The sequence below is a fragment of the Oxyura jamaicensis genome, chromosome 5 (assembly GCF_011077185.1).
Source record: "Oxyura jamaicensis isolate SHBP4307 breed ruddy duck chromosome 5, BPBGC_Ojam_1.0, whole genome shotgun sequence".
Taxonomy (NCBI): domain Eukaryota; kingdom Metazoa; phylum Chordata; class Aves; order Anseriformes; family Anatidae; genus Oxyura; species Oxyura jamaicensis.
The window spans coordinates 21,067,069-21,085,713 of NC_048897.1; the positions used below are offsets into that span (position 1 = coordinate 21,067,069).

General features: G+C 41.2%; 1 protein-coding gene and 1 long non-coding RNA gene across 3 annotated transcripts in view; one reads left to right on the top strand and one right to left on the bottom strand.

Annotated features, from left to right (window-relative positions):
• Positions 1–9,314, top strand: part of LOC118168046 — a 16,330-nt gene extending 7,016 nt beyond the window's left edge. The window contains exons 2-3 of the long non-coding RNA XR_004751336.1: positions 8,716–8,721; positions 9,303–9,314. This is a non-coding gene — a long non-coding RNA (uncharacterized LOC118168046). The remainder of the gene's footprint in view (positions 1–8,715; positions 8,722–9,302) is intronic.
• CAPN3 (calpain 3) overlaps positions 1–17,649 on the bottom strand; it is a 29,726-nt gene extending 12,077 nt beyond the window's left edge. Inside the window, exons 1-14 of one of the 2 annotated variants that reach the window (XM_035328102.1) lie at positions 17,023–17,649; positions 11,418–11,487; positions 10,401–10,519; positions 9,543–9,676; positions 8,959–9,127; positions 8,157–8,297; positions 5,561–5,644; positions 5,057–5,142; positions 4,193–4,270; positions 3,574–3,734; positions 2,865–3,034; positions 2,237–2,248; positions 1,210–1,418; positions 523–559 (exon numbers count right to left, since the gene is read on the bottom strand). In XM_035328102.1, coding sequence (XP_035183993.1) covers positions 523–559; positions 1,210–1,418; positions 2,237–2,248; positions 2,865–3,034; positions 3,574–3,734; positions 4,193–4,270; positions 5,057–5,142; positions 5,561–5,644; positions 8,157–8,297; positions 8,959–9,127; positions 9,543–9,676; positions 10,401–10,519; positions 11,418–11,487; positions 17,023–17,316 — 1,764 coding nt within the window. In that variant the 5' untranslated portion in view covers positions 17,317–17,649. The remainder of the gene's footprint in view (positions 1–522; positions 560–1,209; positions 1,419–2,236; positions 2,249–2,864; positions 3,035–3,573; positions 3,735–4,192; positions 4,271–5,056; positions 5,143–5,560; positions 5,645–8,156; positions 8,298–8,958; positions 9,128–9,542; positions 9,677–10,400; positions 10,520–11,417; positions 11,488–17,022) is intronic. The other variant, XM_035328101.1, reaches the window with a different exon arrangement.
• Positions 17,650–18,645: the final 996 nt, after the last annotated feature.

The window sequence follows — 18,645 nt, forward strand, 5'->3', positions numbered from 1 at the left end:
CCCGAATCAAAATGTACTGAATGCTCTAATTTATTCCTATATAGATGTGTAAAACCCCAGGCCAAAGAGTTACTTTCTCATGGATTATAGTTCAAATCACAGTATCATTAGGATCCCTTTCTGGAAAGCTTGTACTTCAAAATAAGATACTATTTTCTTTATTAGTTGAGATGCCCATTTCCCAACCAACCAACCAAAAAATCCCAGAACACAGAGCTAGGCCTCCCCCAGTACCTGAATACTCTCAAATGATGGAGGCAAAGGCAAGGTTTAGTATGCTACACCTTCATGCCAGGGGCAGATTTCAAATCTGGTGAAAAGATTTTGGACTGTCTGAATCAGAAAGTAGCATATATAATGTGAAGTGTTAATAGGAGTATCTTGATGAGAAAATGTGATAATTTATGTTAAAGGAGCTGTCATGTGGTTGTAAATGGTTTCCTGCTATAGGTTTTCTTAAATGTGACAGTCCTTCCCACTTTCCCCTCCATTCACACAAAAGAGGCACAGGACAGTACTTACTGATGGACGGTCTGCTTCAATCATGTTTTCAACCTCCCTAGAAGAAAGCAGAACGTAATTAAATCAGGAAAGTGGCTGTTCAAAACAGTGTTTGTTTCCTTATCTGGTTAGTAAGCAGCCACTTGAACTGTCCAAACAGCAGTGGTATAGGTTGGCTTCCAGACATTACAGCAGCAGACTCTGGATGTAGCTTCCCCAGTTTGAGCTGAACATCCCAAATACTGCTGCCAGGAGCACTGCTGCCTGGTTTATTCCTCTTAGGGCCTTCATAACACTGAACATCAACAGCTGGGAGTAAAACGGAGGCTTTATGGCCTAGAAGAAGTGATACTGGCTGCAGTTTGAGCTCTGGAAAACTAGTTGAAGAGCAGGGTGTAAAAGGAATAACTACCTATTTCTGTGTTCTGTTAATGACACAGAGCAGTAAATAACAAACTTGTTTGTTTTCATTATAAAAATGGTGGAGGGTATGTTTACAAAGGATATCCTTCAAGTAGCAAGCTTATCCAAAGACAATTCTAAATGGGTTCTTGTTGAACTATAAGGTAAGCTTGTGGAATGAGATCACAGCTTGGTGTTTCTAATGGGGTTAAGAAAGTTAAGAGCAGGGTGTTTAAAACTGGGAAAATAACAGATTAACAAGCTCACCTCTACCTTTAGAGGCAGATAAATAGATCTGCGACTTACTCTGAAAGACTTCTTTTCTCTGAGAAAACCCTCAGGATGAATTCTCCCTCCTGGTGGGGTTCATATGTTGATGGTATGACAACGTACTCGCTGGGAGGCAGCCGGAAGCGCTCAGAGATTTCTCGCATGTTTATGTAGGTCTTACTTCTAGCTTTGGAGGCATTGTAGAGGAAAAAATCCTTTTGCAAGTGGTGCTTAGTGCCATGCATCTGCAGAACGAAGGGATTAGCATGTTGTCTTACCCATTTACCAGGTGGCTTCTCATGCAGGTAGCACATGGTCAGGACAGGAAAAACAAATTCAGCAGCAGGAGCTTTTTTTGCTAAAGATACTTCATTAAAGGTATTCATTCAAATATGAAGTCAAGAATTGTGGGCTAGAAACACATACTAGTTGTCTTCTGCAGAAATAACTACCTTTAAAATAAGTCTGCAAACACACCATTTACATTGTCAAGTTTACATTTTTCAGGTAACACAGCCTTCACATGGGCTTATTTGCAGAACTTGTGATGCCAATGATTCAGCTACTGGCAGGATCAGGACAACTCCATCAGTGCACTTTTAATGCATTTCTTCCGTGTCTGAAAATACCATTCGTTTTCCAAACAAGTTCTGAGACTGTAGAGCAAACTCTAGGGCAGCTAGCATTATTCGCAGGAGGAAGCAGAAGTGGTTTAAGGCTCTTCTGCTTGGAGTGTAATGTCTAAGTGCTAGCTGATGCTGTTTCCTGCAGTTCAGGCTCACCGACCAGCTGTGAAAGCTGTAGCTAGGCCTCACATAGAATAGAAAAGAAGGACTGAGTAAAAGGTGCAGGTGTAAACAGGGTGTGAGTGAGAAGGAATTCAAAATGACTCACAAAATATTACTAAACACTCAAAGCAGAAAGGTTAATGATTTTACTTCTGTAACATCCTTGAAAAAGAAACTTGACCAGACATTTTCCTACTTGCTTGCAGACAGGCACAACAGTAACATAAGCTGTGAGAACACACCAAGATGTCAGTCAGTCCCCATTCAGCTCATACCTCTTTGGGCACCTAAGAGAGAAACAAAGAGAAGAAACAGAGGTATTAGGTGAGTCCACTTGGTTATAGATCATATAGAAGGGCTTTCCCATAGGTTTCTGGGGATGCAGCCAGTAATGAAAATGCTTCAAGTTCTATTCTTGCAATATTCTAAGCAATTGATTTTCCTTTCCAGATTTCTTAGGATCCATATGAGATCCATTAAGATTTGAGCTAAATATAACTGAGCAAATAGACTTCTTCCTGAAGTCACTAGGGAGACAGGTGTTGATCACTACCTTTTTCTTGGATATGTTTCCCTTTTTACACATTTCTACCAATGCTCTTAGTTACAGCATGGGTGAAGAGGAGATTGAAGTATACATGGGGAAAAAATATGTTAAAATCTGACTTTAAGTCACTGTAAAAGCCTTCAAAAGCATGTTACTTAGAGAGAGGGTAAACCCTGAGGTTACTGTGGGCTAAATGATTATAAAGCCTTGAATTTCCTTATTCTTTTCCATTTGTTTCCTTGCAAAGTAAAAATTGCAATTCATGTAGTCAGGGTGAACAATTCAGTGACTCGCTTGGTAAACACACTACCAAGATTTGGGGACCTGACGCTAAGAACAAAGTCTAGAGTTTGTACCTCATAGATGGCAAAGCCAATGGTGTACAGGTTGGCTCCCAGCTTGCGTTCTTTTCTCCTGTTTTTCTGCATCAGTGCAACAAGGAAGCTGCAGATAACCTCTTCATCCTCAGGATCGTCATCTTCCTCCAGGAGCTTCAAACGATACTGGGGATTGGTCCAAAATGTATCTGTGAAATGCCACCAACAACCCAAAGCAAACATGTAAAGCTTCAGTTTTCTAACAATACTTATGACCAAAGAGAGCTTCTAATATTCCCTGTCTGTAGTTCCTGAGGGAAAGGATAAAAATGGGTTTTTATTTATATATGTTAATGTTTTTATTTATTTTCATGTATTTTCAGTTTTATGTAGTTATAAGAAAGATTTAAAAAGAAGAAGTAGCATCTGACAAACATCCAAAGGACTGAAAGCTGGCAGAATTTATCAGTGGATTTCCCAAGTGAAATCTAGCTGATAGAGTGAAATTGGTATCTCTTACCTGAGGCAATGCAAAGTATTTGAACAATGATTTATCTTTGCCAGGCCTGCCTTCTTGGGTTTATGAGGTACTGTCACAAACATGGTGACAGAAGATTTCCAGATGGAAAATAGCTGTGCTCATCCATTGAGGAATCAAAGATTTCCTGTGGCTGAGCACTGATGTAGTCTGTGGGATGTAATATAGTCCCTGTCAAAGTGGTGATATCTCTTAAGACTCACTGCTCACCTGGATAATTGCGGCAGCCTCCAGCTGAGCAGCCTCTCACCCAGCGCCCTTCATTGACTGACACAGTCCAGGTCTGGAGTTTATCAGCTTCCAGAGTATCAGGTGTGAGGTTACAGATCTCAAGTTTCGTGAAATGCCTCATGAAATCTTCGAAAGATATCCTGGAGGAATTGAGGGGAAGAAGAATCTGAATGAATGTATACAGTGGGTGGTTATAGGGAAGATATACTGCTCCTGGAGAGGTCATGGAGAGTGACCCACATTACTGCCCCCATTAGGGCAAGTTTGACATGGGAGCTCTGTGATTTCCGAATGCATTTGACTTGTTGGTTGATTAACACAGGTACAGCACAAAGCTGGGGGACACTAAAATGAGAGGATGGTGCATGGGAAGAGGGATGGAGAGCGTGTGAAGTGTGGGATAACTAGAAGGACTGTGCTGGTAGGACTCAATAAACCCTGGTGGGACATGGAGGAGATTGCAGAGCAGGGGTTATTTTGGAATATGAAGGGAAACAGATTACTGTAATTGTTTTAACACACTCAAGTAGTGCAGTATGATTCATTTTTGCTATAGTTGCACGTCTAGAGAAAGACATTTTTTGACTGATATTCTCACCAGAACTCCCCATCTTCCACGATCTTGTGCTGCAGACGAATTTTCTCTGCTTCATTAATGAAGTTCCACTCTTCTGATCTTCAAAGGAATAAACAAACTACATTACATTTTCGCAATACACAATTTTCTCTAAAATTTCTGCTCTTTACTGTAAGTCTCTGTTGAAAGTCAAGTGTTGTCATTCTACGTTGACAAAAAAAATTCCTTTGTGAGTTCTGCAACCATTTGTTCTCAATGCTACCCTCTCTACGTGCTAAAACTGAGGAAATGCTCTGCTCCTTTCCACCTTCACTTCAGACTTCCTACTAGCAGCTCTCAGAAATCTACTCTTATTATTATTTATATATGCTCTTAATAATAATATGCTCTTATTATTTTATTTAGCGTAAAGACAAAAGTCCTTGCAGACTGTCACTGCCAGAGTAGCTACTGAAATTCCTTTTTGCAAAACACGATGAGAAGCTTAATCCAAACGTGCTCATGTGCTGACATCTTGCTTCACCCAGTTTTTCTGTAAGTTGAAAGATTCTTCTACTGTAAATTCTGTAAATTCTTGTTTTGAATATGAACATTGCTCATCTTGCTAGACAGTAAAAACAGATTAAATGTATCATTAGACTGGCTTCCCATTGGTTAAATCCCCTTCTCTCAACATCTTTTCTAAGTATGCTTTGCTTTCTACAGCCTTATCTAAGCACTGAAATATGATGTTCTTCAAAATGCCAAAAAAGACCATTAAAATACCTCATTGTTAAATGCTAGGACCATGCACAAGCTAAGGGCAAATGAAGCTGCATTATTTTTCTTTTTTATTATTATTATTTTTTTCAAATCAAATGAAGCTGCTGGATACTTCTTACTCACTTATCACTCCAAGGTCCATTCCATTCCACCTGTCCCCAGGGGTTTCTCAACCTTACCAGACGTATTTTTTCCCCTTTAAATGTTGTCTAATTGAAAGAGAAGGCAACAAAAATCATCTGAATTATTTTGTGAGAAATAGGCTCAAAAAGGAAATGTTCTGTCACATCACTGACACCAGCTCCCCAAGTGATGGTGCCTTTCAAGGCCATCACCCAGCCTGACCTGACTTCAGTGAGTGCAGGAAGACTGTAAGAGCAGGAGGTGGCCAGCTGTGGCCATTTTTGCCCATGCAGAACATGGAGGAACACCCATTTACCCAGAAAGCCAAAACTTGGGTTTGTTCCTCCACAAAGCTATTCTTTATTTAATTGAGATTTTTCTTTCATAATTCATCTCTCCCACCCCTCTTGTTTTGCCCCCCATCCACAGCTTTGCTAGCGTGCATGACTCTAGGCCATTCCAGACTACAGGTCCCCACAGTAGGAGGAAAGGGACTGTACGTACCTCTTCCACAGCCGTGACAGAGTAGGCATGACCTTTGACCAGCCCACAAGACATCCGGGTTTCATACTGCATTGGTACTATGGTCTGTTAGACACAGGATAAAAAAATGTGAAAGGCCCGTGAAGCTCAGCTGCAGGAGGGAGGATGACGCTGTTCAGGTGACAAAGTCATTTTTTTGTCTTGTTCCCTTTTTCCCGTTTATCAAGGTGACCAAGCTTAGTGTCCACAGAATTAATATTATTGATTAAAAAGGAGTGAAGAATTAATTTAAAGAGGAAAAAGTTAATAATATTCATTGTAGAGGACATTTTGTGATTTACCTTCTCCCCTTTGTGTAGTTTGCTTTTTTTTTTTTTTCCATTCAGAACATGCTAGTATATAGCATACTTAATCAAAATGATTAAATTTTCTATTAGTAGGACTGTTCAGCCTGGAACAGTATGTTCTTGTATGGCTCAGTAAGGTTATTGCAGATTAAACTGGAAAATTCAGAGCAGCTCAGCATTAGGATACTTTCACATCCTTACATACTGCTGTGATCTTATCACAACGTTTAAAAAAAACAAACTATTTCACACTGTTTTTACTAAATTATACTATTAATATATATATATATCTCCTTTGGAGATGTACATTTTATTCCATAATCTCTGTGACTGTAACTTTTTCAGCTGGCACATAGGAAGGGTGTAGCTTTCTTCAGCAGATATAAATACATTTGATGTCTTGGTAATCAATTGTTACTGTAACTGACGTATTTTTATTTAGAAGTCTGAAAATACTACTTATGTGGGAGATAAAGAATTGAGAGCAGGGTGGCAGGTTTATATAGTTCAGTACCCTTGCAGGAGAAATCACTGAGAAGAGTGGTAAAGGAAAGCTACACTAAGTGTACATGGACCACATGTGAAACTTCCCTTCCTTCGTTCCCTCACAGAGAAATGACAGTGAGGCCCTGCCAGTAAATCTTCCATCTGTTTTTTGATACATCTGAGGACATGAGAAAGTCAGGGCTGGAAATGGAGAATTAGTAAGGTCACACAGTTACATTCTCAGGTTACACAGGGAGGAATCTCATCCAAATATTTCCTGGCTGTCACAGTTATTTTCCATTATTTCCTTTCTGCTCTTGTTTCTTTTATCTTGCTCTAGATTCTATACTCCTCACATCTATTACCTCCTATTTCCATTTTTCTTAATTTCTCCTCATGTTGTCACCTTCATTACTGAGCAGAACCCCTTTCACTCTTCTCTATTTAAAAATATTATTTTCTGTTGCTGGTACCCTGATCTGCTTCTCTGGAGTGCTTCTGATGTCTGCCTCTTTCCATCAAGAGCCACGATATTTTCTAGTGATGGCTCAGGAGAATAACAACCAGCAGCAAAACAGTTGCTGGCACAGCAACTATAGAAAGAGTTTTGTAACCTTCCATCACTAGACAGTCACCGAGGGGGAAATTCCCCTCAGAACATGGGTGATTTGACAGTCATGCGTGCAAAAGAAGATGACCATAGTGAGCTTTCCCAAAGAATTACACCATTTCAGTCTTTCAGGAAGACTAAATATGGATGGCTGAAGCGGAAAAAATGGCTACTTCTGCAAATGCAGAAGAGTTTGCACAATCAAAAGTTTTACAAATGTAGTATACTTTTTTTTTTTTTTCTTGATAAAGTGAGAGAAGTGATTTCTGTCACTGAAACACAGCTCCCTAAAAGGCAAGGTTATGACAACTGTCTGATAGAGAGAAGGGGACAGTAATGTGTCCATTTACAGATTTGGAAGCTTTTAAGTTTTAAGTGAAGATTTGGGGTTTTTCTCTAGTGTTTTTAACAACACCTCTTTTATTTTTCTAAATACACAGCAACTTCAGCATACCATTTTTTTCATAGTACACATCAAACTAGACGTTTTTTCCTTTTCCTTGTTGTGCTTTTAAAATTAGGATCTTAAAGGCAGTAATCTAATAGGAGCTCTCCAGATGTCTGTGTGTTCGCTCACTCCAAGTCCACCCCAAGAGCAGATTCCCCTCCATTTGTGGGTAGTGTTCCATAGTGCTTTACTTCAAAGTAAGTTCACCAAGAGCTCCTGTGCCTGGAGTGAGAGCTATACAGAGCTTGCTTTTAATTTCTTTCACGCACACCCCCATGCACTCTGGGAACTCGTTCCATCCTAATATTTTAATTCTCTCACTCTTTACATCCTCCATAAGTGAGGGACTTGCTAAAATATATTAATCGTTTCCTGTTACTAACATAATAACAAATGTGGAACTTGGATGTATTTTATATGACTCTGCTTTCATTTCTACTGTACAAGTAAGCTCTGGAAATTAGAAGCCTGTACCAAAAGTCAGCAGCCCTTTGCCTCAGTATGAGCAAAGCCCTCTACACAGGTGTATCAGTGATGGATACACTCGGAAGGACTGAAGTCCTTAAACATGTACATCCAATAGCATTCAAAAGAACAGATCTTTACTGTTGGGATAACTCAGTGAAGTGAAATAAGGATTTAAAATTGTAAGTGATATGTTTCTCTAACTGTTCTGTTTGTAAATAAAAGTGCTGTGAAACTAACTGTTTCTAGAAATGTACAAACCCAGGCTGGCCTTTCATCTGTCCCCTGGTAGTCCACAGTGGGGTGAGACATCTGTGCATTTTCTAGATTCTTCACCATTCGAGCAATCAGTTCGCCAATGTCACTTCGAGGAGCTGATCCATAGGAAAAGCCTAAGTTATCCTGAGAGAGAGAACAGGAGAAAATTTCAGTGTGGAAAGAGGAGGCAGGGAAAGCAAAGAGAAATAATGCAGGAAAGAGGAGTGTTTGTTATTTAAAAAAAAAAAAAAAAAAAAGCCTAGATTTTCTTCTCTCATCTCTTTTAAATGGTCCATACTTATCCACAGTGGTTGGTATCACTGGCTGTTCTCCTGCTTTTATTGCTACATATCAAAACTAGTGTTTTTTTTTGTTTGTTTGTTTTTTTCTTTCACTTTTAAATCAACCACAGTGAATAAAGAAGATCTAAGGCTATGTTGGGAATCAAAGGATTAGCTTCCTAAGCATTTGGACACTTAGCATCTTTGACATGAAGATTTGCATCTCAACCAAGTTGCAGCACCTCTTTCTAACCTCTTTTACTTGAGGTGAAGTCACTGAGAGGGGTGTGATGATTTTGTTGATTGGACCCCTTCTCCCCACCTCCCTCTTCTGCTTCTGTTCACTTCCCTTTTGGTGCTTGCCATTCTCCAATGACAGGTGTTTAGTGCAGACTGCCCTATCTCCTACAAACGGACGTTTGCTTATGTGGACTAAACCCAGCTGTTCCAAAAGTTGGTATATATTTGATTACAAATTTTTTGCCATATCTTAAGGATTATCTGCAAAGTTTATATGGACTCACATCAATGGAGCTGGCCATGAGGGATCCTCTGGCAATGGCATGTTTCATGATTTTATAGATATCTTTAGGAGCATCCTTTATCTCATAGAACTCTGTCACTCCTCCAGTAAAGTCCTCCATGGCCTCTGTGGTGTTGCCTCCTTTCAAAGCTTCGTAGGACCCGTGGAGTCTTGGAATGATAAAAGAATAGCAAGAGTCTTTTACACAGATAAAGATATAAAGATATGCACGTGTATATACTATATATTTTTTCTCTTATATGTAATATATTTATCTACTCTGTGTATGTATAAATATATATACAGATACTAAATGAATCTGTTTGGTAACCCTTAAATTTACAGTTTTAAAAATTGCTACCTGCAAATAAACAAAAAAAAAATGTGAAAATAAAATGTAGGCTTCTGAATGAATACCCTGAAAATATGCTTTACCCCATCCCTAATTCTGATCCACTAGCCACTATGCCAAAATGCAGTGGTATGTGCAGAGCCCCTCTACGTGTATGTGACAAGTCCTGTACATGAGTGTAACGACCTCCCCCACCACAGGGAGTGTGGCATGGGGCAGCAGGTTGTCCTTACTTCGCGTAGGCCTTTTCCAGGAGAGCACTCCAGAACTCATTGCGCTGGGAGGACTTGGTGAAGACCAGCTGGTTGTTGTATGTGGGTAGGCAGTCATCGATGACAACATCCACCCAGTCTCCGTAGCGCCAAAACTGAAGGAAGGCAAACAGAAAAACCTCTGGGTTCATTCTGTGCAGAGAGGGGGGACCCTGGCTGAAAAAAATGCTCTGGCTTATGCTGAGTCTGAAGTCTTTCAAATCTACTTGGTGCTCCTGCAGCCACCTGGATTTCGGACAAGCATGGGGAGGGGTCCGTGGCTGGGGTGAAGCTATACTGCCAGGTCCTTTGTTACAGGACCAAAAAGCAATGACGTGGGGAGGGAGGCAGCCGTACTGAAGCACCTAGGGCAACGCACCCATCTTAAGGGAGTCTCTTAAGAGAACCATGGGGAATATGCAGAGCAGCCAACCTTTTCTGGAAAAAAAAAAAAAAAAAAAAAAAAAGTTCTTCAAGAAGTTGTTTTTGACAGAGACCAGCTGTTTGTGGGTCTAAAAATAGATGCTCTTGCCAACCACCGGTGTCTTTGTGCTGGCTGTAGCACTGCATCCGAGCAGCGACACAGGACTGAGCACCTGTTGCTTTCCCTTACACACAAGCCATGCTGATCTGCACATGCTTCATTGGTGGGTTAATGCTCCCTAATTCCTCTTCTGTGACTGCCCTGTTGGAAGAGGTTGGGGTGAGGGAATTTGATCCTTATTCCTTCCCTGCTCTTGCTCATGCTTTCACAGAGCAGAGAAAGGAAAGGGAACAGGGTGCTAAGAGCTGAGCTCTGAATATAATTACATCTGCTTACTGCTAGATGAAGGGACTCACCTGAAAGTGAAAGATGCCAGCATAGTTTTGTATAAAGGACTGGTCATGAGGTATAACTCTGCAGAGCAGTTTTTTATTCAGTGTCAGACAAGCAATGGCAGCCAGGAACCAGCAGTCACCTGTAAACAAGAGGAAGCAGCAGACAAAATTAAGGGACAGAACAGCTAGAATCAGACAGAAAAGCTGAGGTACTGCAAAGTGATACATTAACCCTTGCATGGCAGGGTGATACATTAACCCAGCATGCCATGGCCTTTCACTAAAGGGCTATTCTCAATGTGTTTTGCAGTACTTGAGCACTTCTTATTTATTTATGCTGTGGAAGTGCTCGTTGCCACCATTGGCTACATACGCCTGTTAAATAGAATTAAAAGATTAAGTCATATTAGGAAGACAGTCAGGGGAGATGTTATAAAACCATGAAAGACATGGAAAAGCTGAGACAGGAATGACTTTCCAAAGCAGTGCAGGTAAGCGCCCTATGGATAACAGTTGCAGAGGTGTCACTTGTACCTAAGTAGTGGCTTTATATATCAAAGTATCTTTGAGCTTCTGAGCTTAAGTTCTTCAGTACAGAGGTTGTCCTTGACTACAAGACACACTTAGCTGAAGACCTCCAGAAGCTCCTGTTGGAAAATAACGAGACTAAATATCTGAAACAATACAATGGTAGTTGATGATATTTTAATCCAAGTCAAGTAACTCCTTATCTCTTATCCTAATCTTGACTTATTTTGTTCATCCTCTATTCTTGAGAGAAAGACCAAATTTTGCCAGGTGGTCCTTTGTAACACAGTTATGATATTAGTTGATGAAAAGCAGAGTTGTTTGCTCAAAGTTCTTCCCTAGACGGGTAGTAGGCAGCTATCACCATTTTGCTATAGGGAAAGAATTAGTAGATGTGTAGTATTATACTGAGAGAATTTAAAATGTCACCTTTGAAGCAAAAGTAAATTAAGTGAGAGCTAAACTCTGATGCAGACTAAAAAGTGCAGGGAAGAAGTAACAATTTCATACCTAATTCTCCTTGGCAGATATCTGTTCTGTTAGCTCCACCAATAATAAATCTTGGATTCTCACATATTTCCTGTAAAATATAAGCAGATCGATGAGAAGAAAAAGCATGACTTGGGATACCTGTTTTCCACAGAAATAAAGGCTGTTTTAGGATAATGGTTTTTTCTGTTTGTGGATATGAAAATCTCTTTCAGAGTTTCATCTGTAGAGCTTCACTAATGAAATATTTTGGAATCTGAATATCACAGGTTTCAGGCAGCAGAGGGAAGGACTATGTAAGAAATACCAGCAAATGGAGGTGGGACTATTGCAGTGTTTGCACAGAACCTTTTCCATATTCATTACATCAAATGGGATGAAAACCCCCACAGCGTTTGGAAAGCCATGGAAAGAAGTAGGTATAATCTGTCCTACAGGGGGAAATAAAAACAAACAATCTCTAGTGTCTCTGCTTTATCCCATCTCTCACACTCAAATACTTGGTTTTGGGAAGAAAAGGAAGACAACTAACTTTTGGACCATCACTTGTGAGGGTAAGAAAAGAAAGATATTACAATCTGGGGACTAGTTTCCTGAGCAGCTGCAAATGGGGGAGAAGACGAAGCGCAAGAACCCATTTTGCTGGAAGATCACAGGGCTGGAGTGGGAGGCAGAATGAGAATACAACTGATAATTGCTTGTGTGAGTGGAAAAATTGGCTGTACAGGTGGCTGATGCTACCTCTGTGTACTGAAGCATTTTCCCATGTCATCAGGGTAGCCCTGGATTTTCCCAGACTCATGTTTCAGGTCTAATAGCTTCACTTGGCTTCGACCCACTTTTTGCTCCATTGCAGTGTTCAGCAGGGTTGTTTTGATGTAACTATTTGGATTAGTCATAGAGCCAGATAGAGACCATCTCTTCCGGCTTCCTGAAGCAATTGCCTTATTCTCCCTGCGGAAGGGAATGGAGGGATTGTCCTGTTATTTCAAGCCTCAGTCAGCTGTTCTGAGGTCCAGTTCTGTCAAGGCAGCTGTTTGAGATAACTTCATGCTGTTCTCCACCCGCTAGCTTCCTCACATTATCATGCTGCTGTCTTGAAAACTAGCTGGGAGATATCAGGCTTTGGGATTTTTTTCCCTCCACCATTACTGCGTTTACGTTTTGACCCTGCTACTACTAAAGTAACCAGCTCTGGAATTCAGCATGCTGTATTTTAGATGAAAGTAGCTAGATGATGCTTAATTGTTTCCAAAGATTAAATGTACATTGATTGATTGTTATTTAGTGCAATTTATTACATCTTGAGCTCATTTGCTTTGAAGGATGATCTGTAAAGGAATACTAAGAAGGGAATCATACATTTGCCATATGGACTGGCTTTGGAATTATGGAATGCTTTTCTTGCATTTTTTTCGTGGTGGCTAGATGCATTTAGTACACTGTGGATATACTTTCAATATTGTCTAACTCTGTTTCATCTCCAGCTGTGCTAGTTGTGCTGAGTACAGCCAAGGTTGCAGGGGAAGGTTTCAACGTCTTCCAAGGCTGATGAGAAACAGCAGAGCAAGACAACCTGGTGTTTAAGATGTAGCTAATTCATCTGATCTTCCAGTCCTCCTGGCTGAGCAACAGGTTGCTCCTCATCTCTGAGGTCAAGTTACTACAGAGAATTCCAACAGGATGCACTTCACTGATGCAACAATTCATCTAGAGTCTCTTCTGATCATGTGATTCAGACTGCCTTGGGTACTGTCCAATGGACCTTTTATATCTGTTGTGTTGATTCAGTTTGTATTGTAGTTTCTTTACAAATAGCCAAAGTGAGTGTTAGAGCAACAGAGACAGAACTCAAGGAAAAACCATCCATAGTACATGCTGTTTTCTGGATAGAGCGCTTATGTACTAATTGGAAGAGAGCACTGGAAAACACAGAGGCAGCATGCAACTGAAAATGACATCAGACTTTTGTTATATTTTCCTTATCTTCTTTGTCAGGAAAAGTCTTGCAGTCAGATTATACTGTTGCAGTAAAAGATGTTTATTTCTTTTAAAAATGCTTGTAATAGACTGTTTTTTTAAGTAAATTGCCTAAACCCATCCCATCAAGCAGAGGAAGCATCTTCTTGGCCAAAGAGAGTTTGTAGGCTGCTGCTTCTCCCTTGGCCCCTTAAGGTCCAGACCTTGTTTGCCATGACATGGCTGCACTGCAGGCTTCAAGGCAGAGCCCACCCTTGTCGGACACCAAGCTGGTTGTAGAGTTCCAGAGTTGGGTTCCCTTCATCTGAAAGTCCTGCCTTGGTGGTACTAAACACTGTCCTTGTTTTGTGGTAGCAGTGTCCTCATCTCCCAGAACTCACGTGAAATTTCCAGAGGAAAGCAGGACATCTACCTAGGAGCTGTTAGTGATCTCATTTTATGGCAGGAAACCTATGCTTCCCTGTGATCTAGTTCAATGTAACATTAAACAGACTGTTCCAGATGCACTTGACACCACCACCAGCTGATAAACCATATTGTACCCCTCAGCAGCCTGGTCAGATGAGGCACTGAAGCCTCCTCTGGTTGCTCTGGGCTGGAGGGCCGATTCCCTCCGTGCACAGGGCCTGCAGCGCAGCAGGACAAGGCTGCCACAGCTGTTGCTTGGCTTTTGCCCAAGCTGTGCTTTTGAGGTTCTCTCTTCACGTTCAGATGGTGGCATGGCCATCACACTATGGAATTACAGAGACCTCTTTGCCACCCCCGCAGCAGGCTTCATAGCTGCCCTGTGTGGCAGCCGTCCTTTTGACAGTGATGTTCCTCGTGACCTCCCTGCCCAATTGCTTTGGGAGGCGGTGGCAGAGGAGCTGGCCCCTGGGGAGCCCCGACTGTGAAGGGAAGAGCCAGCAGGGCCAGATGCAGGATAGCATGGGGTAGCTCCAGGGGGATCTTGTCCCTGCTGTGGGGTCATGCCCAAATCCCAGAAACAGCAGCAGGCATTCCTTGTGTTAGTACGTGATGCTGAGACCTCAGCTCAGCCATGCTGTTCAGCTGAGGAACATCACTGCTACCAGTGCTTGGTTACAGTGTTTATGAATGGCAGATACGTGCCCTTTAGACTGACTGTGATTCCTTGAAAAATACTTGGAACTTCTGGAGAAGCTTTCATTCAACAATCCCACGTGGATTCGTGTCATGGAAAATAATGCTCATTTGCTACCAGCATCACTCTTTCATGGATATTACGTTTTCCTACATTAATCTTTTTTGTTGGGAGAGAAGTTGGATATAAATTGGTTGCATAGCATGGCTAAGGTGACACAAAGCCAGAGGCAGTCAGGAACAGATCACTTCTTTCCCAGCTCTCTGTTTCAAACAAGATCTTATATCACATGGACGACTTGCTTATTTACTATTTCTGGAAGTAAGTGACATATGTGATACGCTATAGGGAAAGGATTTAGAGCGAAGCTAGTATTAGGATATTCTCTCGGGACTTTATGAACTGTCTGGTATTTTGTTTTCTTTTAGATTATGTTCTCAAATTCAATGTGAACTTCAAACCAATTTCAAATTACCATTTTATAAGACTACAGTTTATAAACTAGCCACTTTATTTGCCAAAAAAAATGCCATTATAATTTGATAAGAACAAAAGTTGTCCATATTTTTATGGTATTATGAAACATGTAATGTTTTGAGTCTATGATGTTCTTTAATATGCCTGTTATGTCTATTTCTGTGTGGAACATTATCAGACATGCCCTGCTGCCAATGATACATATTCTTCAGTTTCAAAGTCCAATAAAGCAAAGTCTTGTGTCAATCTGAGATCTGCATATATAGGTCACTTGCATCAGGTCTCAAGAGAAATTTCATTTCACAGTCATGGTATGGGTCCATTGTAAAAGAAGCAAGCATCACATGCAGCTCTTCCCTCTTTGGGGACCTGCTGGGTACAGCAATGACCTGAATTACAGGGTGGCTTTAAAACAAACACATTTGCAACAGAAGGCACAGTCATCTCTACAGCCAAGGCCCAGTGGGCCCCAGGCAGGGCAGCCACCCATGTCGGGGTCAGGACCGACTGGCTCTGTGACCCATAGCATGCCAGCACTCAGCAGGCCTTGACCTCTACTCTCTGGAGCCCCTGCATCTGCTCCAACCAGTGACTGGTGTCATGGATACATCATTTGCCTGACTCTTGTGTTGCAAAAACAAAGATAGCTTTGGTTTTGGTATTTAGATTGTATTTTGAGTTTTATACAGTCTCAGATGTGTTGTAGCTATGTGAATAGTACGTATGGATGAGAAAACTTCATTGTTAATAACTGGCCTAAAGAAATACCTTTGGGATAGAGGTCCTGAAGTCTGAACCTCTCTAAAAAAAAAAACAGGCTTGATCTGCACATGCTCATTTATATTTGTCAAAGGTGATGGTGCATTGCATTTTGATACTTTCATATTCACACTTGCAGACTGTTTGCCCTAGGGTGCTGGTACCCATCCACTGTACTGCCTACCGCATTTCTCCCTGTAGAAGTGTGGGAAATCCCACCCTTTTAAAATGACTGATTGTGGCTGCATTTAGCTCATTCATACCCATTTCCAGGAGCTGATGCAGCTGCCATGATGATGAAGGCGTGAAGCTGCACCCTGCCATGTGACAGCGCAGATGCACAGGGCATCCAGATGTCCCTCATGCTGCCGTGAGGGCAGCATACGGCCTGCCTCTCATTGTGTAACAGCCACCCACTAGAGCACCTGGTCTTTTGCTATTTACTTATGTTCCTGTAATTGGTATTATCTCTCTCTGCTAACTTTTCCCTGAAGCACAGATTTCAGTGTTGGAGAGGTGTGGCTTCTGAGGGAGCCAGGGAAGCTCCTCAGAACCATGTTCTTGTCAGGCATGGGACAAGGGGACATCCTTGCTTGCTAGAGGACAGCAGATGCCCAGCAGGAATGACAGAGAAAGAGGAAAACTAGCCCTGCAGTAGGATAGGGAATCAGTTATAAAGTGAAGAATTATTCTTCCATGTGTGGTAAAGAAGGCAGCTGGCTGAGGAATGGCCACAAGACACTAAAAGGAAGGAGGGTTTGTAAGCAGGGGTCTGTCCTCATAGCGATTGCAACACCCATACTCTTGGCAAGCAGATAGAAAGCTAACCAACCTTCCCAAGTCTATTAAGCAATGTGGAGAACTAACAACTGAATAAAAACATGTTTTGGAGTATTGTCTGTCTTTTTATTTTCACATATTAGGAAAACAGAATATGAAAGACAAGTTGTTAGTGAAATGAGGTACTGTTGAAACACTAAGCCTCAGGAAACCCAGGAGTATGTTGCAGAACAATGAGGACAATTTTTTTTTCAGATGAGAAAATTCCTAGCAGGTCATGTAAAAATAAAATTAAGTTCCATACTTCTGCATACTTCCTTCTATTTTTTGTTTTTATTGTATTTTGGCCATAAATACAGACTATATACATTTGCTGAGCTTCTAGAGCCTAGCTAGTTATCTTCCAGGAGAGCTCTAAGCAAATACAATTCCAGCTTACTTTCCCCCAACCCCTTCTGCAAAAAGAATGCATGTTCAGGGTGAACAATTTACAAAAAACAAAAAGTAATCAGCAAATGTGTTACTTACACGTGGTCTTTTCCATTCAAACTTGATGGGGATTTTCTGGCTGTAGAAGAGGGAACTCTCATTAGGTGGGAAATCAGGATCTTCATAGAGAATGTTTTTCTCCAGGCACTTCTTGTGAAGCTCTTCATAGGTCTTCTCCTTTACTTTGATAATGGGCTGGTTGCGACTTATAATGGCAGAATAAATCCCCCCTGTGCCCCCACCTGTACCTTCAGCTGTAGTGCTAACAGCAGCGCTGGGAACTGACCCAGCAGCTGTCTGCTGAGCCACTGTTGCATTTATGGCGGACGGCATGGGAATCAGCCTTCAAGCAAGTGTTGAAAGAAAGCAAGATCTTGAAAACTAGAAGGAAATTTGTGAAAAGAGGAAGTTGCTCTTCCCCCTTTTTTCTTTCTGTTGAAAATCTCCTAGTCAAAGTTGTAGGCGATGAAATTCCTTGTGATTGAGCATATTGTGCATCTTCTCAAAGGGCAGCAATATTTTGTTGTAAGTAGCTGGAATTTGTTCCTTGATGTGGCACAAGGTAATTTGTAGGCTGACTCCTGTGCTGGAGTTGTACTATCTACAGCGTGTGTATGTGCTGGCCCTGTGTGTAGAAACACTGAGAAGAGGCGAGCTTTAACCCGTGAAATCTAAAAATATCTACGGGCAAAGAGTGAGAGAGAGGGAAAGTGATAGGGAGGGGGTTAGCATGGTGGTGTCAGTCTGCTGCACAGCTTGTGCTGAGGCCAGGAGCTGTGTGCAGCCTGACTCCTGGTGCGTGCAGCTACTCTTTTCCTTTGCTAGAGAGGAAAAACTGTGAAGCTCCCACTGGTTTGGGAACATACTCATGAGGTCTCCCTAACCAATAAATTAGTCCTGACACTCCTTAAGGAACTGTTGTATTTGACTTGTTGTTTCTGCCCTTTGCTACAGGGAAAAAACAAACAAACAAACAAACAAACAAAAAAAACATTTTATAGAGATGATTATCTGAAGACACAGTCCTAATAGAAAAAACAGGAATTTTATTTGATGCTACTGAGGTCATTTCAACACCTCCCAGCTGGGAGTTGGATCCTCCAGGTAACATCAGAGGGAGCAGCTTGTGAGCGCTACAATTCACTTGGTGATACCTATTTCCCATGTGAGAAGGACCTTTTCATACAGGGGCAGTAAAATTTGTAAGGGGCCCAGTATGGAAATTGGGCCATTCTGTGTGTGTTAGGATACACCAGTCTTAGAGGACATGTCTGACTTGGCACATTTATTTTGTAACACGAGTGGGGTAAGGGATAAACTCAGTGTCTTGATGAAATAAAATCAAGTTGCTCTTCCTTAACCCCATTGTTCTTCTCTGTAAAAGGTTTTTTAATAGTTAACATTGTCTGTATGTCAAGAAAAGCCCCCTAAACCTTGATTTTTTTATTATTATTTTTGATTGTGAAGTCTTAAATCACATAGTGACGTCAATGTTATTTTTGCCTAGTGAAACTAGTATCTGGAGTCTGGCTGATGTACGCATCGCTGACCTGCTCTAGTACTGTGGTATTATGTCAACGCACTAGTTCTTTTTTGTTTCTCAGCTGTTTGCTCAATTTACTCATTTCAAATTGAGTACAACAGACCATCTCTATGGCTCAT